The sequence below is a fragment of the Ptiloglossa arizonensis genome, chromosome 11, assembly GCF_051014685.1.
Source record: "Ptiloglossa arizonensis isolate GNS036 chromosome 11, iyPtiAriz1_principal, whole genome shotgun sequence".
Classification (NCBI taxonomy): Eukaryota; Metazoa; Arthropoda; class Insecta; order Hymenoptera; family Colletidae; genus Ptiloglossa; species Ptiloglossa arizonensis.
In genome coordinates, this window is record NC_135058.1 from 13,789,698 (window position 1) to 13,815,625 (window position 25,928).

The 25,928-nt window shown below is 43.0% G+C and overlaps 1 protein-coding gene across 6 annotated transcripts in view; it reads left to right on the forward strand.

Moving 5' to 3' along the window:
* Ten-a (Teneurin-a transmembrane protein) overlaps window positions 1-25,928 on the forward strand; it is a 990,045-nt gene that overhangs the window by 414,832 nt on the left and 549,285 nt on the right. For 5 of the 6 annotated variants that reach the window (XM_076323558.1, XM_076323557.1, XM_076323560.1 and 2 more), the window contains exon 7: window positions 12,819-12,992. In XM_076323558.1, coding sequence (XP_076179673.1) covers window positions 12,819-12,992 — 174 coding nt within the window. Of the gene's footprint in view, window positions 1-10,153; window positions 10,237-12,818; window positions 12,993-25,928 lie in introns of those variants that run through there. The other variant, XM_076323564.1, reaches the window with a different exon arrangement.

Consider the following 25,928-nt stretch of genomic DNA (forward strand, 5'->3'; position numbering starts at 1 on the left):
AGCGGATCGCCGGATCGAACTTCCCGACGTTGATGTATCAGCGACACGTAAGCGACGACGTAACCGGTACCGTCAATCGGGGTTACTATGGTCACAGTGGCCTGACCCGGCTCAAAATGCGGGCTGCCTTCGGAAAAAATTTTCAAACCTCGCCGGGGGGAATCCAGGACCCTCGAGCGTACACCGAATTCAGGAAATTGGGTTTCATGGACGGAGAAACCGAAGAGTTGTCTAGAGAATCTTTTCTCGTTGATTCGCAATTGGAGTATTGGTACGTTTGTGCGTCGAATCGGGCTCGATGCAAATTTGTTTAATTTTTTGTGCCTTTGGTAATCTCATGATAATCTTTGAGCAGGGCTGTTCGTTTATGTCGAGTCCTCTTAAGCTTTGATCTCTAAAACGATACCGGTTTACTTGTTCAGGGTGGCACGTGGAGAGGTCTTTCTTTTTACAAGGAATATTTGTGTTCTAAATACTGCAAATAAAAAACAAATAAACAAGAAGTAGTAAGACTAGACGCACGTGTCGCTCAAATAAAAAAATTACTACTTTGAAAAAGAATTTAATGTTACAGGACATTTGTAGTTCATCTCTTTGCACCTGAAATGCCAGTTACATTGGCATTGTACCGTACAAAGGAATATCTCTTGCAACGATATTCGATAATTGCGATTATTTAATATTGTTATCGCTAGGTCGATACAAAGAGATCAAACAATCCAATTAACAATCGACATGATCGAGATATTCATTGGTTTCAATTATCGAACACCGTTGCAAGAGCAATTTCTCTGTACTGTACGGTATCCGTACAACAAACATTCCAAGTGCAAAGGGTTGATACATATACTTTTAGATGATAACTAAGCATTTCATAAATAATAGAATAACAAACCATATATTATTTCGTATCGACTTTAGAAATGAAAGAAATAAACGTTCTAAGAACAATCGATCGTAAATCAGTAGTATACAAACTTCCAAGTTTGAAGCAAGTGGCAATAATATCGAACGATGAAATATTTAAAAGGACGAACAAAAATTATAAACACCGTTCCAAAAATTTGTACGTGGTAAATTGTTGTGGAACTCGAGAAAAAAATTCACGAGACAAAGAAGTAAGAAACGTGGAACACGAGCTACGTGTTTTCGTGTTCTTGGTGAAGAACGTGCACAGTGGGGTAGTTTTGCACACTTGTACTCGATTCGCGTGAGGAAGTTAGAGTCGACGAGTCAACGTAATTGTACCGAGTCCCCAGCGGCCAGCAATTCAATAACGTGGTTTTCGGCTGGCCTATATTAGACTACGGTGATCTAATGTAATATCAATCGTCTTTCTGGCGGTGGCCGGCACGGGGTTAACGCGGGCAAGCCCTGACCGTTGGGAACCATTTGCTAATAGATGCCACGAGATGCCTCCATTAGACCGCAGGGACATTCCGGCAGGCAATATAGCGCCGAAGATTCAAACTCGAATTACGGTTTGCAAGATGATGCCAGTCACGCATAAAATACTCTCGCATTCGTACCGTGGCTGATATTTTTAATAATCGTTGATCGGTTTTCGAACGAGAACGGTAGATCACTTGCACGATTTTAATTATTGGGCGTAGGGGTGTCTCGCGATGTAAACGACGCGCGGTCTATTCGCGATTTATTCTTTCTTTAAGTGAAAAATAATCGTGTAATATACGATACAAAATTATATAGAATTTTTACGTGGAATATTATATATTTATAATTTTCTCGTATATTAATACGTATATAATTAAGATTGAATACTGCTTTCCAGCGATTTACGAAAACCGATGGTGTCGCTGGTCCTCGATTCGACGAAATCGAAACACCGGTAAACATCAACGACAGTTCGATGGACCGTCTATAGAAGGTTCGGATCTCGAACGGGATACCTCGAGGAGTTCCGTAAACCTTGAGCGCTACCATTTGTCTCCATTGCGGTTCAATTCGTTCAAAGGTTGCCTATTATCGCTCCGTTACGAGGCGGGATAAAAAGACGAGAGACAATTAAGGCGGTGAATCAAAGAACACGTGCTCCGGCGGTTCCCGATCGCGTGGATTCCATTTCCGCAAAACGAATCCACGAGCCAACAAATATGATATCGATTGCCGCGACTGCCCCAGAAAATTTCGGGCGCAGGAACCCCTGGCCCCCTTCACTTCCCCCGCACGCGCAGCCCCCACCACCTACGCCCCTACCAGTAAATCCGGACGTGCTTCGATATTAGCTTATTCGACCGGGAAAAATGTTGTCGAACCAGGACGATTAATCACCGATCCGTCGGATTATTTAAATTGCAAATAATGCGGGCAACAGCCGTATCTTCGAAACGGACGGGTCATCCGATCCCCCGAGCGCCGATTTAATGCGAAACACGATCGTCCGTAGAAGCGTATAATTTACAGTCAAAAAATTTTAAGGGCGGGGAGAAAGTGAAAGAAAAAGAAAAAAAAAAGAAAAGAGAATCGGATAAGAAATATCGATCACGGACGCAAGAAAATTTCTTTTTTTTTTTTTCTCTCTCGATCGTCCATTGTGCTACGAAAAGATAGCGAGAAGGGGGTGGACTACGGTGTGGTCTGGATCGCGGCCAGCTTTTCTCGAAATAGGAATAATTTTAAGCACCACTTGAAAACTATGCCAATAGTCCGTGTTCGCCATTATCGTTACCGTTGCACTTCTTCCGCTTCGTTCTTGCCTTCCCCCTCCTCCTTCTACTTCTGGAGAATCTACGGCCATGCGGTAACCTAATATCGAGCTTAATCGTTATACCTTTCGCCAGGGAGCAAAGAGAGAATCTTTTTCTGTGTAATGGAAATCTTAACAGGGTGAACTTTATCGTATGATTAAATTCGGGAGGAGGGTGAACGGCTACGAAAAAGTATTTTGAAGCACGAAGCGGATATCTGGGTAGTCTACCAGGCTGGAAGACTCGAACTATACCAGATCTACGTGAAACTTCACACATGTTCATCGAACAGTAGTACCAAGGACCTCAGAATGTTGGTATCGTTCGACAGTTTTCTACTTTGCACTATACGAGAATATTTCGGTGGCAAATTCGTTGACAAATCCATCACCATAATTCTTCTCAAGAATCTGCGAGCTGTGTAGCAGGTTGGAGGACCCGAAAGGAATCAATCTCAAGCGGTGCACCAGTGGTCAACGAACGTAGCGACCGCAGCGCCGCCGGTGTATCCTGGGAAATAATTCGTATTTACATGAATATGTACCGTCGGACATGACGGAGGCATTAGACCATCAAATCGAATTACCAGCGCGAATCGCTAACCGCATCAAGTCACTGTCGGCCACCTTGCACACCCTTGCAGTGTCTGACTAACTCTATCCAGCCAGCGACCACGGATGAGGGATAACCCCGGCTCAACCCCTTTTGTCCGTTATGCTCCCGCGCGATCTGCGATTGGTTGCCGGCGATTGACTAAACTTCCACTTTGTCAGTGTCTGTATCGGGATCTCGCATCTGATTAAGCGCGTAAATAAATAACGAGAAATCAGCTCTGCCCGTTAAAGCTCCCGTCGACGTCTGAAGAGGATCCTCGTTCAAACGATCCCGACAATGCCAATTTGCATCGTTCCGGTTGAAGCCGGCCAGTAGACGCACGGAATGGAATTACTTTGATGAATGCGTGGGCGTGATACGCGCCGAGCTGGCTAAATTAAAAGTTATAAATTCTGTTGCGTCGCTCGCAATAACCTAGACGCCGCGCAACGTTTAATCTCGCGCGTCTGTGACCGGGGAAAAATTAACTGGTCGCTCAAGGCCGCCGCTTGACTGTCACCGACGTCGCCGACTGCCTCTCACGATGTCGCTGCCCAGGGAGCGTTCGTACACGTACCTTGTCGCTGTGCCGCTCACTTCGAACGTTTCGTCTTCCCATTGGGCATTCAGAGCCTTTTCTTTGACTCTCTTTAGACACGATTAATGTCCAACGATCACACTGACACTTCTCAAACTTCTTTAAACGATACGATTCAATTTTAATTGTTTCGAGTATATCGAAGATAAAAAGTGAGCAATAATTTTTGGTTAAGACTTTTAAAAATATTTGTTACATTTCAGGTCGATTCTTTCAGGTCATATCGTTTAAGGTTATGTCGCGCATAAATAGAATTATATAGTATTGAATAAATGTCGACATACGAATTATAGCGAATGTTTCGAGTAGTCTAATAAAAATTATTTTTACATTTGTTCTACTGAAGTTCGTTTTATTAGGTACGATGTCTTTGTTTCGTTTTTGGTTGTGAAATAAATAATGATTTATTTTTTGATCATTTTAAGATATTTCTGTAACGGTCGTGGTAGAAAATTTGTTTCGATTCGATGTACCGTTCGTTATAAACTGTAATCCATCACGGATCGCAACGTGATTCGAACCGTGGTCAATGACGACGTATAGACCAAGAATCGATTGAACTAGCACACGGACGATACACTCTGTTGATTGTGTTATCTATTCGTGAATCTTTCAACTGACATAAAATAATCAGGAACGAAATTGAAGGATGAGTGGCAAACAATTATCATCAGCCACGAAACAACGTTGCCACGAATACGGCAATTATGCCCAGACTATCGATAATCTTTCTTCCGTAGAATACCAGTAGTATATAATATATATTTTCTTTTATGCAGGACGAACCAAGTATAGCTTAAATTGTCCAGGCTGCTGCTCTAATCAATTAACCTATCCTTTAACGATTTACCCGAGTCTAATATTTGAAATTGCTGAAATAAAATGTTACTTCAGTTAGTATATATTATTTATTTAAAATATTGTGATAAAAAACAAAAATATAATTGTTCGATACTATCGAGATCAAAATCAGCCGATACATGTATTTTACATCATCCTCTTTCGCTATTACCAATATTATTTCAGTACTCAAAAAACCTGAAATTATTAAAAAATATAGAATACCTATCTACGCGTTGATCGTTTCAATCTAACGATCGTCATCCGTCTACAAAATCAAACTGACTTTCTTCCCCCCGGAAAGAGAATAAAAAACGATTTCCCAGCGATACCGTGACAGTAACAAATCCTTGATATGAAAATTAGCTGACGAATGGTTCCGGGGGCCTGTCAATTTTCACTGTGCGCCATTGCGAATTGCCAAACGGCAATACTCCATCGATTGAATAATTTATCCGAACGTTAATTCATCGCGATCGGGCGTCCGCGTTCGCGAAACGGCAGCCGAAGGAAACGAAACGTTGGATCCGTTCGCGTCACTCGCAATAAACGGCGCCGGGACGCGGAGAGCCGTGAAAATAACTCATCGCAGATTCACAAGGGCGAACGACGCCGGCAGACGTTTTTCTCGCTCGTCTCGATAGTCGCGATATCGACTTTGTAATTGAGCGTTACAGGTGTTCCCAACACTCGAACAATGCGCGGCAAATTGTTCAATAACTGCAACGAATGTACATTTCGACGGTAAAGTTGTCCAAGATACGGGATGGACGCGGCTGTCGCTGACAGAAACGCATTGCGCGTTTCACGGTCCGGTTTAATTAAGCAATTATTACCGCTTATTACGGAAAATATCGAGCTCGCCGCGCACAGGAACGGTCTTCGTCCCTTGTTCGTCTGTAATTTGCACCGCTAACTAACCCTCCGTCTGATTCTAACGTAATCGTAACCAACCGGGCAACGGTGTCGACCAGCTCTCGTTATTTATCACTTCGAACGTTGCTCCATTCGGTGTTTTCCACCGTGTATTCAATTATTTCAATTCCGAATAAGAGAAACGGACAACACGAGTCTACCGATAGTGGAAAGCACCGAGTTTCGAGTTCACAGCCAGATGGTCGAAGAGGATTTTTACGCGATTAAACTTTAAGGAAAAATTGTACCGTTCTGTGTACTAAATATGGGAATTTTGAGATAATATTTTGTCCCTGATTCAAGGTAGCATGTATTCTCGAATTCAAGACAGTTGACTGTTTGCCTTGAAACCGAGGATACGTGGAATTCTTCTACCGTTGGGTTACTTGGAAAATTTAATAGGTTAGGTTCTACTGAAACTTCAGAAATGTATATTAACTTTCAATACAATAAATCGAGATTATAAATGTACATTGATATTGATAGTTGACCGATATAAAATTTCTGTAACGAGAGAATCCTTTCAAGTTCAAATACGATCGGATTTAAGACAGGATCCATCGGATAAGCCTTAACAGTCCAAGTAATAAAGGTAGCGCAATATGCAAAATTTACATTTTACTCTATAATCGTTCATAATCTCTAATTGGAATATTACAGACTCTCCTCCAATGGAGGAAACAGTAATTTTAGTCGTGCCACCTTCTATCCTTTCATAAGCTTCTGGCGACACCTTCCTTACTCGCCTCCAGAGGGCTATCCAACCGTTTCCTTTCCCGCAAATCCTCGATCCGTCACCAACTCCAATATATACATTCTTCGACCAACCACCGAACGTTCCAACGTTCAATTGTAAGAGGTAGAGTTTGCCAGGTAGCTCTCCTTCCTCTCTCATGGCTCTTTCACCTTTCCAACGGCCATAAATAAATGAACGACCCCGGGATTCCGTTACTTAACCCCATTTCCTCTTTGTCCGTTTGAATATTCTCGTTGCATTTGAACTTATGAAAAAGTAACAAGAAACGACAGCCACTCAATTCGACGAAAGAAAGAACTTTCTTAAATGAAACCATATGCTCTGTGAGCACTTAAAATGTAAACGGGCCAAGAATAAGTTCAACGAAGTCGATTCTTTCGTTGACTTCACCCCGTGTATCTTTACGTAGCTTTTTCTTTCTCCGGGCGCCATCTTCTTTCTGAACCGCGCATGCATAACGCGACGTCAACGTACACGCTGCACCGAGTGACAGAGTGGGGGACAGCTCTTCGTTTTCAGTAGCTACTTTGCGCACTCTAATTGGTTAAAATTTCAACAATCTTTTGTGAGAGGACGGTTCGTTTGCGACCTATGGTTTCTCTTGAGTTTCGTATCCTCTTCTCAAGCACCATATGTAAATATAAAGGCGAATTTAATTTTGAATGGAAGAGTAAAAAATGAATTTCGAGACAGGTCGTTTTCAACGGAATACACCCCGATTTAAATACGTGGGCATATTTACGAAATCCATGACAAATATTTTGTATACACCCTCTACGTAGCAACCTCGTTACTTCGGTACTCGGTTATTTATCTTTTGTGTATATTTTTCCTGTCCTAATTTCGCGAGGTAAATGTTTTAATGAGACTATAAAATCAGGAATTGATCTATATTCTCTTTGATCCATTTTTTTACCGAAAGCAAACACGTTTCTTTTATTTTTGACAGTTCAACGATACCACAGGACGAAGTTGTCATCTGTAGAACACAAACAGTACTAATTACTTTATCCACATCGATGCCGTGTACCTAGAAATCCAATACTGTATAATCTTCCACAGAAAAAAATTGTCCATTAACAAAAGAAATATTTTTCCAAACAATTCAATACTTGCGGTTCACAGTACATGTAATACAGAAAACGCTAAATATTCCATCTCGACTAAAGGCAGACCAAAATAACCATTCCGTGATCAAATGATAAAAAAAGAAAATTTCCAATGAATCACCATCTATAGCTAAATACCAACCCACCGATAAACATCGAAGAAAATAAGAAACTCTCGAAAGAGGTCGCAAAAAAAAGTATCATCCGGAGCCTGGTTCGTGGTATAAATTTCAAAGAGACGGAAATCATTTTTTTTATAGAAAAATCGGTACCGCTACGTCCTCGACTTTGAGATCCCGAAAGCGACGCTCGGTGGGTTTACCGGCCGAAAACGATTCCGTTTAAAGCGCGACGCCATTGCTGGAACGATTTCGCGTTACTCGTCATCGGTGTCGTCGTTCCGCGTCGCTTCAGACGCGAACGTGTTGCGCTTCGGTCTCAATTATCGCGCCGGGAGAATTTTAATGAAAAACGAAACGAGCCTCGCGCGTTAATGAGCAAAGTTTTCGACCTGTCGACCAGGGAAAGCGAGTTTGAACGGTCTAATTACAGACGGGCCCGATTCTTCGCGATCTGGGTCACGCTTTCTCGTTACATCGTCGTTATCGTTTAACGTGACAGCGCGCCGCCGTGTCATTCAACGTCATTCACTTTATCCCTCCTTGATTTCTTTCTTTCTCTCTTTTTTTTTTTCTTTCCACCCCCCATATACCGCACCGCACCGTCCCCCTCGCTCATCGTCGTCGTTCGCGCGTTAGTCTGGTTTCCGTTCACCTCACGAAAGCCGGCTTAACGTAACAGCACGTTTCAATTCACACAAGCGCACAGCCAACCTCGCCGCACTAATGCACTTTTCTCTCTTTGCACATTCTTTGACGCACAGGTCTGCCCAGGCCTATTTACTTCACAGGTATGTAAATTGTGTGTGACTGTGGCGCTGTGTAGCTCTCGCTGTTGTGCTTTCGAGGAATATGCTCTTAGTCTGTGTGCAAAGGACGCAGTGTTTCTCGTTACTGAACAGCATTATACGGTATTAGCTCGCTAATTGATCAGCGAATTGGATTCGTTTCTGCTCGGTTACAGGAGAAACCGTGGTAATTTTTTCTTTTCTTTTTCTTAGCAATTGATTTTTTTTTTTTCAGAGAAGCACAAAGTTGATTTTATTCCTTCTCAGTTTTTGGAGAGAATTTTTAAGTAAATTTTATGTCGTTGCGTAAATACTTGTTTATTACGATGTTTTTTTATCTTCGATCGAAACCGAGTCGTGTACCGATCGTTAAGCGAGGTAATATCGTACAGATACACATTAGAAGAGTCACACGAACATAAAGAGACGCAGCAGGTTACGCTAAAGGGTAACACACCATTTTCTTGAACATTTCTTTACGTAATTGCTATTTATTTTGCGAAATAAGAGGAATTATAGAAAATAAATGCAATCGATGAAAAAAGTTAATCTCTAAATCGATACAAATACTCGAGCATCGTGTGGTTTCGAAATAGTTGCTCGTCGTGAAATACTTTCATACAGTACGCACAAATATGCAGAAACGCGAGCAAGTTGCAATCGCTGAGTTAATACATTTTAATCCAGATGGCCGAAGACCGAAATTCCATTATCTAGCATCGGAGTTGCCACAGCCAAGTTACACAGCTTCGCGAGAGCGTAATAAACCACCGTGTTGCAGTTAACCTTGATTTACAATAATGTGCTCTGTAACATTAACAGCCCCTAATGGTTATACATTGCCTCAATTAAATGTATATGTATAGAATATATATATAATATATATTTAACACACTATCGATGTGTCTCGCGATTGTCCCTTGTTACGAGTAGTTTCTGTTGCGCTCGCGTGTCCTTATACACAAGTTATACGGATTACGTTTATTAACTACAGATTGCGCCGAGCAAGTGTGAATAATACGCGCCAAACTTGTTAATCGGACCGAACGAACGAGCACTAAAAGGCACATTCGTCTACTTACTGGATTACAACTTTTTTCCCAAGTTTATACATTCGTGCTTGTATCTAGCTCCAACGACATAACCTATACTTACCCTGTGTAGTCAAGTTTTACCGTTATACTGTTATTAAGAATATATAATATGATATAAATCGTAATCGCAGTCGCACATCGTGTCGTGGCACTAAAATTATCCAGCAGTACCTGTCGAGATAAGAAAATGTTACCAGAGGAAATTGGTACACGATTTAACGAGATCTCTCTTCCTGTAAACTGCAATTAAAGTTTGCAGTGCCTTGTTGTAAGCATAGATGGAGTCACGCAATTGGCGTACCTATAACCTCACTTTTTCTCACCGATGCAAGATGGAATTGCGGTTCCCTTTCGAATAAAATAATACTTTGCAAATAAACCGTTCAAATACCGTTCTTTTTATATAAATGTATACTTCTCGTTCTCACGTGTATACATTTCTTAAGGCAAGATGGTCGAGACAAAAATATTTCATTAAATATTTCAAACGGAAGGGATAAAGAAACGGTTCAGGGAATACTTGTTACGTAATTGAAGAAAGTTTGAAGATTGTCTTGAATAAAGTATATATCTTGTTAAGAAATTTGAAATACCTCGTGAACTGTTCGTTTTACGACCACTTAGTAGTTTTATGCGCGGAGTGACGAGAAGAATCGAATTATCCGAAAGAAATATAAGGTTTCTTTCGAGAGGACTGCGATTCTAGGAACGTCGGTACGTTTGAGAAAAGTGAGGTTATAGGGAACTGTATCCTTCGTTTGTTATATTTATTTTTTAACGAAAGAGAACGTACATCGTGTCTCGATTGCTCGACGCATTTTGTATACGTAAAATCATTCGCTACGATCCATTATCGAATAATATTAATATCGTGAAACATTTTAAGCAAAAAAAAAAATTGTTTGTACTGATGCACAAGGTATTTAGTTTACCGTTTACTAATACAGCCCACTGGTGCAAAAGGTCGATGTTTGTTGGTCGAATAAAACGATTTCGTTTTTTCTAAAAGTCACTTGTGCGTCGGGTATTCGTTTTCCCAACACTCCCCCCATAAATTCGACTAAACGGTCGCGACACAGTGTTTATTTTCCGACGATGTAAGCGTAAACGCGGTAGTGCTTTCGCGGATACAGCCTCGAATATTTGTGCTGCTCCCAGCATGCCTGGCAGCCCTTCCTTTGTGCCCTTTATATTTAGGTAACTTTAATTATTCGCCGGGAAGAGTTCCTTACAAGTTTGAATAACTTTATAAGCAACTTGACTTCGAAACGCCCGCAACACGGAGCCCTAAGGGCCGGAACGTCGTGGCGTGGGCGGAAATGAAAAATTTTTAGAATTGCCGTTGCCGCTTTGACGCTGTAATAAGCGTTTATATTTAAAATAGGGAAAACTGAACCCGCTCGCCCGGGTGAAAATTGCCTTTCGCTGTTAGTCGATGTGCACGACTCGTTCGGTTTATATCGTTTCGTGCATTCGTGCATCGCTGCATATTTACACGCGTTACAGTATTGTACTAATCGAACGCGTATATTCGAATTGAATCGATGGTCAAATATTGAAGGAATATTTAATTTAGAATAAACTCAAAACGGGGATAAAATTGTTTGTAATGAGAAGGATTAATCGATGCACTTACTCGCAAAAGTACACAGGGTGGATGTCCCAATTACTGCTATTTTAAATTTAGTATTTATATTCAAGCATCGAGTGTAAACAAACGTGTAATTTTTACGTAAAGACCGAGATCAAATTTGGTATTAAAATTGTTCTATTCACGATTCATCGTACGTTATTAAATACAATAATTTAGGTAACACTTACAGAGACACTGACAGTTATCGAGACACTGACAATTATCGAGACACCTTACATAAAATTCCTCGTTTTGGAGCAAATCTTTCTATGCGCGTGACTTTGTCGTCGTTCCAAGTACACGAAGATAGAGAAAAAATAAAATAAAATCGTCCAGCACGGTGCTATCGCGTCTTTTCGTCCGAGATTACGAACACTTCACAAAGGAAGAAGCATGTCGCACACGCAACGAGCATCGTACGCAAAACGCACACCCGCTCACGCACCTCGCATTTGCGGCAGAGAAACACACTCGCATTTGCATTTTGCGTGACGCAGCTATCGCAGCTTTTGATGTGCACTTTTGGATAATGAGAGCGACATTATAATAATGCGGTTAATACCTCGATCGTAAGGTTCCCCTATTTAACCGGTATTTCTCCCTCCCTCGTTTTTTTTTTTTTCTCCCTCCCCACCGACTAATCGAACACAGCTTCGCGCGAAATAGATCCTTCGTATCCGCATGCATGAAACGTAATTAGGAAATGGTTAGTTATTGATGCCGTTTAATTGCTCGCATTTCCACTGGACGGTAATCGGTATTACGTGAACGCCGCCGCGAATAAGGGGACGTAAATGAGAGAGAATGGACTTTAATATAATTGTGCCGATACATAAATCATTCATCCGTGAAATAAACGTGTGTGTCACGCGTCGCTGGTAACGCTGGTTTCGCTCGAAACGCGTTAGAGGGACATCTTCTTTTACCCTCGCTGTCGATTGTCCAAAAGGGATCTCGAGTGTCACGAGATCCGTTGATAAATTATTTTGCGAAAAGTTGATCGAGAATGGTCTCTGACAGTGAGAAGGAGAGTAGAGCATATCGACGTATACAACACACTTCAATATTGACAAGATAGTCCTAAAGCGTAGAAGACGTAAAAACTGCTCGAAACACATTATATTACACTACACATAAAATTGTAGATCTCTGTAGATTACATACCACACATCTTTGATCACATATTATGCACAACATTGTACAACACTATATATCAAACAGTACATAGTATATACGTCGTGCAGTACTTAACACCCACTATATAACACACTATTATTTAGTAAATACTGGGTAAATCACACCACATTTGCAGTACACATATTACGTGTACTATACATTATAGAATACACATCCCACGTCAAATACTACACATTACATTATGAGGGTTAAAAATCATACTACAAAACAAACAAATAAAATTCGAACATACAGGATTCTTTAAATATACAATCGATGTTGTCAATTGGCAGGGGACACATCCACTTATTCCCATCGATCGAGAACTCGAACAAGACACCTTTCCTAACCTCCAAATCGTGCTACACGGACAACCATAGAATTCAACCGTACACAATTCTTTAGCTGCACAAGTGCACGTCTAGAAACTTTGACGTTTTATCGCGAGCCGGAGCAACGTAACGAATTTCTGGACATTTATTTTCAGACACCGGTCGAGACTCACCACCGGAACCAGCGCCACCGGAAGTGCCACCGCGTGGCCCGTCTCTTCACGCGACTCACACTCTGCGATCGCAGCAAAACCGAAACGGTTGTCCACCGAACGCTACGGGGAACTTCATCGTGCCAACTGAACAGATGCAGTCGGAAAAGTATTCGGGTAAGTTGAATTTTCACTTGTACGATCGCGAGCCGGAGAATTCTCCAGATTTTTGCCCCGAGGCGTCGAATTGTCGAGGCTCGACGCGAACCCGACTCGAACTTAAACACGAGGTTCGAAGTTCGAGATTAAACGGGAGCGCAGTCTCGATAAATAGCGATAGCACGTATCGATCAAGGAACGTGGAGCGTCCCAACGTTTCACAGGAAACAACAACCCTTCCGATCTATCCCCGCATGATGATCGCTGACGCATCGGATTAAACTTCTGCGCGATTGCTCGGAATTAATTAGGGAACGGCTGACAAAGTGCACGCGTGGGCGGCGTCCCTCATTATTTCCACGGGGCTTCGTGCTTTATTGAAACCCCGAAGATACATTACCAATGCACCCGCCAGTTATGAAACTTGGAGAAAGATAAAATCGCTCCGACGAGCCGAGAGAGGAACTCGACTACGGCCCGTCTCCCGGCTCGCTGGAGTGGGACAAGAATTTATTAAAACTGATTTCTCTTTAATTCACTGTTCGCTAGACGCAGACGTCCGCGGATATCGAAAGTGCGTGGGGAAGTTAGGCACACGGAGACGCAAATGTCTTTTGTGTCTTACAGAACGATAGCGTAAGTTACGAAGAACAAATGTTGAGAGAGGTGCACACTGCTCCTCGACAGTTTCCGGTCATTTCGATCGAAATGTTATCAATTTTCGAACAGATGTAACTCCGTGACATTTAATCGTAGTATATTCTTCTTGGGGGCATTCTTACCCTGTAGCTTCCTATACCGTTAAAAGCTCACAATACAAAATGTCTTACAACTTCGAAACTAATTTGAATCCATGGTTTACCAAGACCTTTTTACCCGTTCGGGCGAGCACTACACGCCTCGAAAGTTTGTCACCAACTTCCCGAGACACCCTGTACAACAAACCGGGTCGAATGGTTGGAAAATTCGTTCGAGGGAACGCGTACGACAGCGCTAGATAATGCGGTTCAGTTTTCAGCGTGGAGTGTTTAATTTTGCCGCATACTCGGCTCCCGGGTTATGTAGATGCGAGCGTTGGAAATCTGTTTAAACTAATGGCGAGTAGACCGGGGATTTTGCATTAACGCCCCCGTTAATTCATTGTAAATATACTCGGTGTGTATTCGTTTCTCTATATTTCTATGTACATACCATTAGTATATTGCCCGGCGACTAAACATCGTTTGTACCGGTCGTAACAGCCCCGTGGAACACTGGAGCGAGTACGTGCACGCGCGCGCGCGTACTCGCGAGCGCATCGTTGTGTGTAGACCCACGTGTACTCTGTGTTATACGCGCGATTTACATACTGCTGCGTTCGATTCACGTTTGTCGATGCTATAAACACTTCTACGATAATAGGGACGCGGTATTAACAAGCGCGGTTATCGACGGTCATTAATCATCGCTGCTGCCTGGAGACGATATTTTCGAGTGCTCCAGCGTGTTGCAGCACGTTTCCGGATCACGAGATCGGAACGACGCGATCGACGGGACGGAGTCGAATCAGCCTCGACACCTGTCCCGGTCTCGCCTTCCAGGCAAATCCGATTACGGAAATTTCGACCGGTGAATTCGAGAGGCTGCCTAATCGTCCATCTTCCAATGGCGCGGTGTAATCATTTTTAGTACATTTCTCTACGCGAATTTTATTTTACGTTACTCAAAAGAGAGTATTACCTTCGAGTTGAAAAAAGTTAATGTTTGGACATTTTTACCGCCGTCGCGGAATGTCCGATATAAATTTTTCGAGCGTGTGTCGAAAGTATGTACTTTGAATAATATTTCTGTAAATTTTCGTAGAAAAATATCGATGCGTACAGAAGATACGAGCGTTTTTGTAACGCGCTGTCCCAATTTTGCGCTGTACGTCGCTCGAGCGCAACAGTGAGGCGGAGCGAAGATGTTAGCGTCGCAGTGGTGGGGGGGTCAATCGTTACGGTGGGGGGAGTCGCCTTGAACGGCCAAATCTTTGCGTCGACACGTCTAGAACACGTGAGAGGCGATTCTAGCGGTAAAAGTTACCGATGGCCAGAGAAGGTGTTGAAAATTTCTAATTTATCGAAACTGCGAACTGTTTCGATTATAAATGTTATAGAACACTAGATAACAGTGTTCAACTGTATTGCACAGTATCTCTTTCCGCGCTCCGGGGATCGCGATTCCTTCCAGCCGGTGCTCTTTATAAACATCTCTCCATTCTTCTCGGAGTTTTGGTTTCATTTAAAATTCAGAACCGACGTAGGCTAGAAATACATAATGACGAGATTACGAATTCGCTGTGACTGAAGACTGCTTGGTTTAACAATATTGTTTCACATTTTCCTTCATAGGTTCCGATTTCTGCCTTTCGTTGTACACGGATATACCCAGTGAACTATACCCACACTGGACTTCTTGATTTATACACGAAAAATCACGACTGACAGTAATGCCCGAAACCGCGGCACTGGGAGTATATGAATTCTATTTTATAGCCGTGCAGTGTTTTATTCAATGCGATTACTTCCGGTCGCTCTGTAAAGCAGCACGAAACGATTGGGTGGCTCGGTATTTTCCTAGGATCACCCGAATTTTACGGGCAACGTTCCGTTGCTGTATCGTTGCCCAGTGCATGGTTCACTATGTTTACACGCGAATTTATAGTAATGCATTCTCGATAAGCCGTATCGCTTTAACGGAGCGCGAAGGTTCATTGAATGCGGCGGATCCATTCCACCGTGAAAAATCAATACCTTCATTGCCGACCTTGTTCCAATTTTTATGCCCTCTAATGAAAACAAACAACAAAACACTTTCGTAGTCCTAGTTACGCATCGACGTCAGCGCGGTTAATAGACCTCGTTGAAACTTCGATGGCACAGAGACCGTAAGTATTCCGTCCAGGAAAATATTTTACGTTCTTTCTTGGACTTCACCAATTTCGGACAGATTCTTTGTCATTTGATTAATTATTCACGATCGTTTGCCTCAAAGAATACGCGTTCACCTAAGGAGGTATACACACTCGAATATGTGTAGTGAATAAATAAGTTACTTTTTGAAAATTCTTTAAAGTAATTCGATATATCTTTCTTACAGTTTTCAATATGTGAATATAAAAAGTTTGAAGACGATCTCTAAGAAATTTTAATGAAAAGTATTGCAAAATCAATTTTTTGTCTCTCAATAAGAAGACACTATTTGTCCTAGATTCTAACACGTGTTTCGTTAGTATTATAATTGTAAGCGGGACAAGTGCAACCCTTGAACTGAATTCGGTGGAACAAGACTAAACTTTGAACTGCACCGTTGAAACGTGTAAAATGTCAAATGTAGCCACTCGATGATTGTAAACACACAAATAATTACATTTACGTACGACGTAACTTGCGGTACCTGTATCATTTTTCTCTTCCATTCGCGAACGCATCATTTGTTTCTCGCAAACGGAAAAACACTTTCGGTTGTAACTTTCCAGATGCAGTTATTTATACTTCGATAAAAATACATTTTTATTTCTGTCCATGGATTCTCATCGGCTTTCGCCGTGATATGATAAACGTTCGCCGAACAATTACTCGGTTTGCATCACAGCGATCCCGATAATGGGTTAATACACACGCTGTGTAATCCAGGTTACGCTAAACTTTAATTACTTATATCCAGAAAATGATCTAGTATCTACATCTAATATTCTACAAATCCCATCAGGGCCGTATATTCCACCATTGTGTAGAATTTGTCCTACTCGTAAATCGTGGCCACAGACTTGAAAATTAAAATAATATTTCCTTATAAACATTCAACCTAATATATTTCCAAGCTTGTCAACCTTGGCATCGAGTTCTCTCGTTAATAAAACTGACCAAAGAAACTGTCTTACCTACCGATCTAGTCCCACGTGTCCATCGATAGATTTTACGTCTTTTTAATATTCCAAGACGTCGACTTCCATTTATGCACTTACAATAGAGTGACCCCCCTATTTGCATTCTTGGTCCCTCGTTCACGCATACAGGCGCAACCTCGAAATCAGCGTATTCTTCTCGCGCAATTCCACACACGGTAGTATCATAATCGCGGGTAATCACGGTAGCACGGGAATTGAAAACCGGCCATTATCCCGGCGCGTTAAGTTCGTCGATAAAGCGTCAACAGGCTGACGCGGCGTAACGGCGATGGCCGAAAAATAGCGCGACCCGGCATGCTTTTCGGGATAATACCGTGCATTACGAGGCAGTAACTAACGGACGCGCGAGTGTCAATTCTTCCATGGACAATAAAGCAGCGCCATCAGATCCCCCACCACTCCGGCCATCCCGATACCCGTGGACCCGATACTTGCACCCGTTTCGTCTCTGCCCTCTCGCGGTTCCTACGCGTAATCAGATTCGCGAGCGCGCATTGTATCGGATTGTACGGACTGGGGAAATATATTTTACGCTCTTTTCGTTTCTATTTTTTTTTTTATTTCTTTCTTTTTTTTTCATTCACGTGACGCGATAACGACAACGTCGAGATCCTTTTTTTCACGAACGATGCGCGCGTATCGGATGTCAACGAGCTCCTCCCGAGGATCGAGGCGGGCAACCGACAACGGTGCAACGCGCAGAACGTTTTCGAGGCTCGAGTTGAGCGCCGTTTATTGCGCGATCAACGCAACAACCCGTGCTGGCCGGAGCGTATTTAATCGTCACGGTCGCGACAACCTAGTCGACGGATGCAGGCCTCGGGGGCGAAGTTTCGGTCGTACGGGATCCGGCAACTTTTTGCATTACGCGCGAATGCCGCCGAGATTCGAAACTACGAGCCGGCACTCGGCCCTCGGGCAAACGGGCAAACGGGCCACTTGCCCCGGGCAACCCGCTCCGGGGACTTTTCTATTTATTGTTAGTCACTTCCACGGTTTTCTAACGAATAAATGGAATGTAATTACACTCGACGAAGCGGCCTATCTCTTTTTCTTTTCCCTTTTTCAACGTACTTCTGGAAGTTTAATATTCTTGCGGTGAAGTTGAGCTCGAAAGTAGGTCGACGGGACTACGATGCACGGTAATTTGTAGTTTTATGATAAATATAGATTTTGAAGTTGTGCGCTATAGTGACTGACACCTGGCAAGTTTTTAATTATATTAAAAAAGGTCCAGCGGGCCGCGTGATCTCTGGGGGCAGCACTGTCGCGAGTTGTTTGTCCAGATATTTCTGTTGGCTCGTTTATGGTGTATTATTTATGCGCGTACAGAGTTGTTCTTTTTAATCCACGAATGTACATTTTAGGATCTATGGTGAAACGATGGAGACTACGCTATCGAGATTAACCCTCAAATGGCGCTGAGTTAAAATAGTTGTCGATGTATCTTTAAGGTTATGTGACTGTCTAATGCGAAAAACTGTGGATCTTTCCCTCAGATTTTTAAATTTAAATAACACACGAGTGCATAGAATTACCAGTAAATTTATAATTAATGTTGTGTACACATTGTTATTCGTGAAACTATTATTTGCAAAAGCTGTACAAAGGGTGTCCCGCGGTATGTATTAACAGTGGTTAAGGAGCAACTTCTTGCGAAGAATTAAATAGAAAATCTACATAAAATATTTCCCCAGAAATTGTCACTATTAAAAGATCGACTTTAAGCATTCATAGGGTACTAAAGATTAAAAGACCCTGTATAATTCAACTCGGATGTCTAATCGAACAAGTGACTTCTCGTGGAAAATAAATCGAAAATGTACGTAAAATATTTCCGTACGTAGCTACGCTTATTAAACGATCGATTGTAAAAAATCGTCGAGTACTAAACTTAGCACGACCTGTATAATTTAATTCAAGTGGCTAGAAACTTACACGTGTCTAAAATCGTATCGCCCGGAAAATGACATCTCGCGGAAAAATAAATCGAAAATGTACGTAAAATATTTCCGTACGGAGCTTGGCTTATTAAATGATCGATTGTAAAAAATTATCGAATACTAAAGTTAGCACGACCTGTATAATTTAATTCTAGTGGCTAGAAACTTACACGTGTCTAAAATCGTATCTCCCAGAAAATGACTTCTCGCGGAAAAATAAATCAAAAATGTACGTAAAATATTTCCGTACGGAGCTTCGCTTATTGGATGAACGATTGTAAAAAAACGTCGAATACTAAAGTTAGCACAATCCTGTATAATCGTACACGAGATCCGTGGAAAATGAGTTTCACACGACGCGAAGCAATACTCGAACGTGGCCAAGTCGCGGATCGATGTTTTCCAAACCTATGAACAAGTGTACGGAGACTGTCACCAACAACCCCTAGCGGTTTTCCGTGTTATTGATCGTCGTTGGCGCTTAGTCACGATAAGTATCGCGAGATCGTCGCGAAAACTCGAATCAGTGGAGCGGTTCTCCTCTCGAGAAGAAAGGGCGGTTCGCGTATTTTCCGACTTACCGGCGTTGTTCCACGCAAATTACCTCGTGGCCTATGCTTCGCGGTCGGGCGGGCGTTCCGCGGAACGAAATTCACCGCACCCCCGAGAGTGTCTACGGAGAAACGGATATTATTATCCGGTGTGCTTAAGCTTTACGTATTTTTGCATAACCGGAAATTAGAAATAATTATTGTTGCACCTTCGGGAGCGTCGGTCGCCGCACGGTTGCAATGGAAGGTCTCGCGACCCGGAGGCTTCTCGGCCGTGTTCAGCTGGCGGCGCGTCTTCCCTGGATTTTATTTCGAAAAATAGAGGAACGCTGTCGCGAAATTACCGAGTTTTTGCCACGGTCGTTTATCGCGCTTTGGCGCTCTACGCCATTTTTCTTCCGTTTACTGAACACGAGCATTGCACGGATACGGAACACTCGATCGATGACGAAAACAGAGAGTTCACTCGAAAACGGGGTGAACGGAGACTTGGATCTCGAGCGAGAACTGAAGCGCGTACCGTTCGTTATGGAAGTAAATCTGAGAGCGAGGGAACGATAATGAGCGAAATGATAATTAAACATTTGTATATTGTTCTCGAGAGCAGGAATGTATTAAATTGTGCGTTATAAATGGATTGGCGAGATCGTCCCGATGAAAACGAACCCAAACACGACCTACTTTCGACTGTTTTTGATTATATCGTACGTTTTTTTGAATAAGTTTTGAAAAATTTTGAGTTTCGTATTAGGAAAAATAGACCGAACGAGATCGTGTTTGGAGTCGTTTTCATCGGGAGAATCTCGCCAATTCGCTGGTAACAATATCGCTTTGATCTAACGAAAAATATACAAATTTTAATTTTCATTAGTGTCTTATCGTTTACGAGTCGCTCGTATTGCAAAACGTAAACCTTCGTGGGGATAATTTCGTTACATTTCGTAAAAATTGTCAGTTGAAATTACTGTAATTTCTCTCGTAATGTTGCACAGTTAACTGTATTTAATTATACCTCGTTATCTCTGGCTGTTTCCTACTCTTTAACCATGTGCCACTTATTCTCGTTTTTCTGATTCTCTTCTTCGATGTACGTATACAAACCGAAACGAGCCGGTGACAAGTAATGGCGGTCAATTCTTGGAACGCTTCCTCGCGAAATGTCCCAGCGCGATCCAGATTTGGGACATTATACAAGACATTACTGTAAATAACGCGCTGTCGCTTAACAACGCCCCGTGAATTCGACGATGAGTTGAAGTACTTCTGAAGTTTATCAAGATGTCGCGCCTCTTCGTCTATCTTTGAAGTCCTCTCCGAACGTTCCTCTTGCTCGTTCTCTTCAAGCGGTCCTCGTTCCAGTAATTATGAACTTGGACCGAACTTGTTTGGTTGCTCGACTGAAAGTAACGCGCGACTTCAGATAAAATCGCAAGTATTCATCATTGCGCACAAATATATACCAAACTGTAGAAAAGGTGTCCGTTATTTCAACAAGATAGTATCGAGTACATTACTGGATAAAAAAGGGATGCGAAAAAGATAAATGAAATTTCGTTTCTCGGTTAAGCAACAGAGTCCAATAAATGCTTCCACTTCGAACGCAAATACGATCGAATAGGTACATTTGTAGATTCTTGTACCTGTCTCTCAAAGTGTCAGACATTCAAACACATTCACAATTGGAGTGAATTTTATCTCCGAACCGACACGACCGGAGAACCTCGAACCGATGTAACGCAATCTCTCTCGTTTAAATGCTCCCGAAAAATCGCACGATCGTTTCATCCGGTTGGTTATTAATTAACGCAAATCCGTTATTTCCAACGGTGTTCGGATATTTCTAACACCCTCGAGGCTCTCAAGAAGCTACGAAAGTACGCTCCGAAACTTTTCCGAGACCGAGAGCTCTCAAGAGTTCCAAGTATTTTTTAAATCCATTAGACGGGTTCTAAATTTTTAAAAATCCATAGTAGAATTCCCAGCGATTTTCTAACTTCTCGTCGGTTAAAATTGCTCTGGAAGCTCGTCCGCGTTAGGGAGCACGTTTCCAGCGTCCATTGGCGTCTCCGCGATTATATTAATCAAATTTCTGTCCACTTTGTTGCCGGCGGCGGCGGCGGCGGTGGCGGCCAGGCATTAGGAGGGAACTTCCGTCCGGGGCTAGAAGAAGGCAAACATTCGTCGGTCCCCTCCCACACCTTCCCCCCCCCCCCCCCTCCTCCGTTGCGTGGGTAAACAACTCGCGCCGCCTGCCGGATCGAATTCGTCCTTCCCAGGACGCAGAGGCACTCATGCACAGAGAAACTCCCGTCGGAACTCGAAACGATTAAGGGTGCCCTTTGAAACGCCAAGGGGGAAGACGGAGGGGGTTGTGGGGAGGGGGTGGGGGCAAAGGTAGCGGAAGACCGGTTGAAATAATGTAATGCGGGGGTGCGGTAGTCGCGGGAAGCTAATAACTGCGGTTGCTGGATCCGATGATATTTATGCTCGCGGAGAGGCCAAAGACGAGGCTGCCACAGACGAAGGGTGCGCGAGACGCACTCGTGTATATTGCATTAAACGATCCCTCGGCCCTTTCGTATTCGATTCTTTATTGCAGCCAATCGGGTGGATATCTAATTGATACGACTCTCTCGTTCTGAATTTCATGGGAACCAGCCGACTGAAGTGCGCCGCCGACCCTCGTTACCGATACGTTTATTATGTAATATTTGTTAATTCGTTCGCGTAGAACGAAATTACTTCTCGTAAGACGAGACGAACTGGGAAGCCCGAAAATATCTGTGGGAACTATTCTTACGTTTTCTATCGTTGTTACTGTCGAATAATCCCGGGACTGGAGTATGTGTACGGTATATGTGTACGTGTATATGTATTTGTAGGTTTTAAATTAACGAGTAAATTGCCTAGGCGAGCAGGAAAAAATATTTCGAGCTGAAGTTTAGTCTACTGTTGTTTTTTCATTCTTGGTGGAAGAGGACACTTCAAGGTCGATAATTTTTCCAAACGATACTACCGAAAGTATCATCTTCGACGTAGTTTCGAATCTAGGTTAAACGATAACTGGTACCATCGTGAAATACTCGAAGGATTTTCGATAACGTGGAACTTAATTGTTCCAAGGTTTTGTTACCGTGTCCGGAAGTTTTCAAGAATTTTAACCCCTTCAAGGGACGAAAGAAAGGAATACGAAAGCATTGTAAATTAACGCGGCTGTTAAAGAAGTCGGGCTCGAATGTAGGCGAGGTTATGTCGCTTGGCGATGGCGCACGCGCTCACTCTCCTCTATATTAATTACCAGGCCGCTAATTACTATTTATTAGGCTCACGCACGCACGCCATGCAAGGTTCGTTCCATCGTTAACGGCACGACGACGCGGTGCAACAGCGCCGATACGCGTTTCAAAGTTGGCCTGTTCTGCACACCGATTAAACCCTCATCCTTCCAACGGGGAAATTTTCTAAGGTCACTGCAAAGTAATCTGGCTAACTACGATCTTCGACGTGTAATTGGCCAGACCTTGATAATAAATTAGAGACATTAAAATAATTTCGCTTCCTTTTAAATCGATACTTTAACTTTCGATGAGGGGGATTTCGCTTTCCATTGCTCGCCGGAGAACAAAAGGCGTGCTCATTGTTCGAAGATTACACAGAGGCCATTATTGTATTACCACTGAAAATTTTATATTTCATAATGGATGTTTCCGTTACAATCTGCTGGATAATAGGCAAAAGTATCAGAGGGAAATTTCGTTCGAAGGGCTACATTATGCTGCTGCAAATAATTAGAGGATTACTCGAACAGGTCTGTTATTATGGAAGGTATTTAATATTTTAGAAGCTCTAACACGATGCACGAGATGTTCGGTGAAAATATTTCGTTTAAACGAGAAAGATTTCTTTGAGTGTACTTTTCCCAAAATTTTAGAGTAACCTGATTCATCGATTTGATAAATCAGCTCGCGTTCAAAACACCTCAACTTTGACCAAAAATTCTCTCCGACGCGCCACACTCCCCGAATATAATTCCATAGTTACGAGTCGATTAAAACAAACCATTCGGTCCATTTCCCAACTATTTATGTAACAATGCACTTTCTGTACAATTCTAATTCGCGAAAAATACCATTTACAGAGACCTGCGTGCCGCGTGTAGGAAAAATAGCTTCGTCCATTTATTGAATTATCCCTGGGAATCCTGGCGGCCCGTAGCGTGCGCGAAATTCGCCAACATATTTGCAAAAGGTCCATGCGCGCGGCCGTATCTCTGGGAAAAATTCGCAGTCGGCCGAATTGTATTTTTTTTCTTTTTTTTGTTTTTTTCTTTTTTTTTCCGCGTTTTCGCGGATCGATACGCCAAACGTTGCCGCGCGCGTTTTCCCTCTCGGCCCCGCTGGAACGCTGAAACGCGCGGGGCGGACGAGAAATCACGATCGGGCCAGCGTGCAGCCACTTTGATCCCGGCTGCGCGGAAGATGGATATCGCCGAGCAAATAAACACGGGTTTCGAGCCACTTCATATTTTACAACATTCGAATAAACTACACCGGAATCGCGTTTCGAGCCACCCGATCCTTTCGCGATTTCGGTCTTTCGAGGTTCTTTTTTCCCGAATCTCGAGAAATATCGATAAATATTTATGCTAATTAAGCTCTTTAACCAGCTCGCGCAGAAACGGATAAAATTTCTGGCCATCGAACGTTCGATACTCATCGTTGCAACGTTCTCGATCGCGATGTAGGCGCTCCACAGGGCTAATTTTTTTCCACAGACGGATAAATTTAACGATAACAAGCGAGAGAGAGCGAAACTGCCCAGTTAACAAAAATATTTTTTTATACGAAACCTTGACGAATTTTCGAAACCGAATAAACTTCAAAAGATTTTTTTTTTTATCGTGAAAAAGACGAATCGACGCACGCTGAGTCCCGTATGTAAAAATCAACTTTGACGTTAGCCATATGTGCGTCGCTTCGTCTTTTTTTTTTTGAATAAAAAAGATCTTTTGAGGTTTTTACACATCGGGAGATCCGTTTCGATTTTTGATTTCTGCGAGTTTGTTGAGATTGTAAAGAGAACAATATTTTTATCAACCGGTATTGCTTCTATTTATTATCGTTGTGGAAAAATATTCGCGCAGAAGATGACGTACGAGGTCGAAAACGTTACAACGACGAATAATAAATATTAAATGGCACGTTACACGAACTTTTGAGATTTACAATCCTCGAAAAGGTGTCCTGAAAAACTATAAACATTTGAAAGAAACGGTGGAACACAAGTGGAAATTATTAAATGTAAGAAAAAACTTCGATGCAAACGAAAGTGAGACAATTAAGTCGATTTCCAGACGCCACATTTCTTCGAACACTAACAATCTAAAATTCCAAAAGAAATGTATACTCTTGGAAAAAGTATCGTCGAAATCACCGAATCGCGTTTCGGGACGTCTGTTAACAAGTTCGCGTCTCGAGCGTAACATCCAAATTACACCGTTCGCGGATCGAACTTCGCGAGATCTTACCTGCATAGTGGAAAACTTATCGACGCTGTTCCACGACCGACAGTAAATACCGATACCCCTCCACCGATCCGAGTAATCAACGTGTCCCAGCGTAGCTGTTTCGTTCGATTCGTCGCCGTTCGTTTCGCCGAAAGTATCGACGAATTACCGAAGAAGCCTCGACTGGGATCCCTTCCACTCTCACCCCCGCCCACTTCCTTCTTCTTCTCACCCTAGCACGACCGAGTAAACAGCCCGGAGGGAAAGATCCTACCCTACCCGGAACTTCGATAAAAGCTCGCGAGTTCCGCGTCGGTTGCGCAACAATCCCCCACTCTGTCCCCAGTCCGGGCACAGCGGCGCGGGAATTCGCGGCCCGTTCGAGGTATTCGAAGAAAAAAAAAAGGAAAAGAAAAGAAGAAGAAGAAGAAGAAGAAGAAGAAGAAGAAGAATAAAAAACGCGAAAGTTCGCTGACGGTCCTCCACGGTTGTTCGCAACGATCCGTTCCGATGGAACGTAAGCGTTAACATTCCGCGAACGCGGCGCGCGTCCGGTCGCGAAGCTGAAAACGTTCGTAGAGATGGTTTATGTCCGACGGTAGGATCGAAGCAGTCGTAATACCTGGCACGGCGCGTCGCGAGCGAGCTACCGAGTGGGGGAAGCTCCTCGGGTGCCCGCGGACGTCTTATAAATTTCCCAGAGCCGCGAGCAAGGTGGCGTGGTGGGGGGAGGTCGGAGAGCCGAGCGTCGGACGATAAGTATTTCAGCCACGGCGAGCCACCGGCCTGGTGGCGCTATTGTTGTCCCCGCGATAAGATCTCGCGCTAAATCCAAGCCTCGCTCGCTTCCACGAGGACAGTTTGAGTTATGCCGGTTGGTACCACAATGAGGAAACGCCGACCGGTGGCGGTCGCTTCGTCGGAGGGTTGGCCCCCGCGACGGACAGAAACAACGGGGACGGCACCGGGAGGGGGAGTGGGAGTGAAAACGCGAGACAGAGAGAAAGATGATGCGAGAAACGA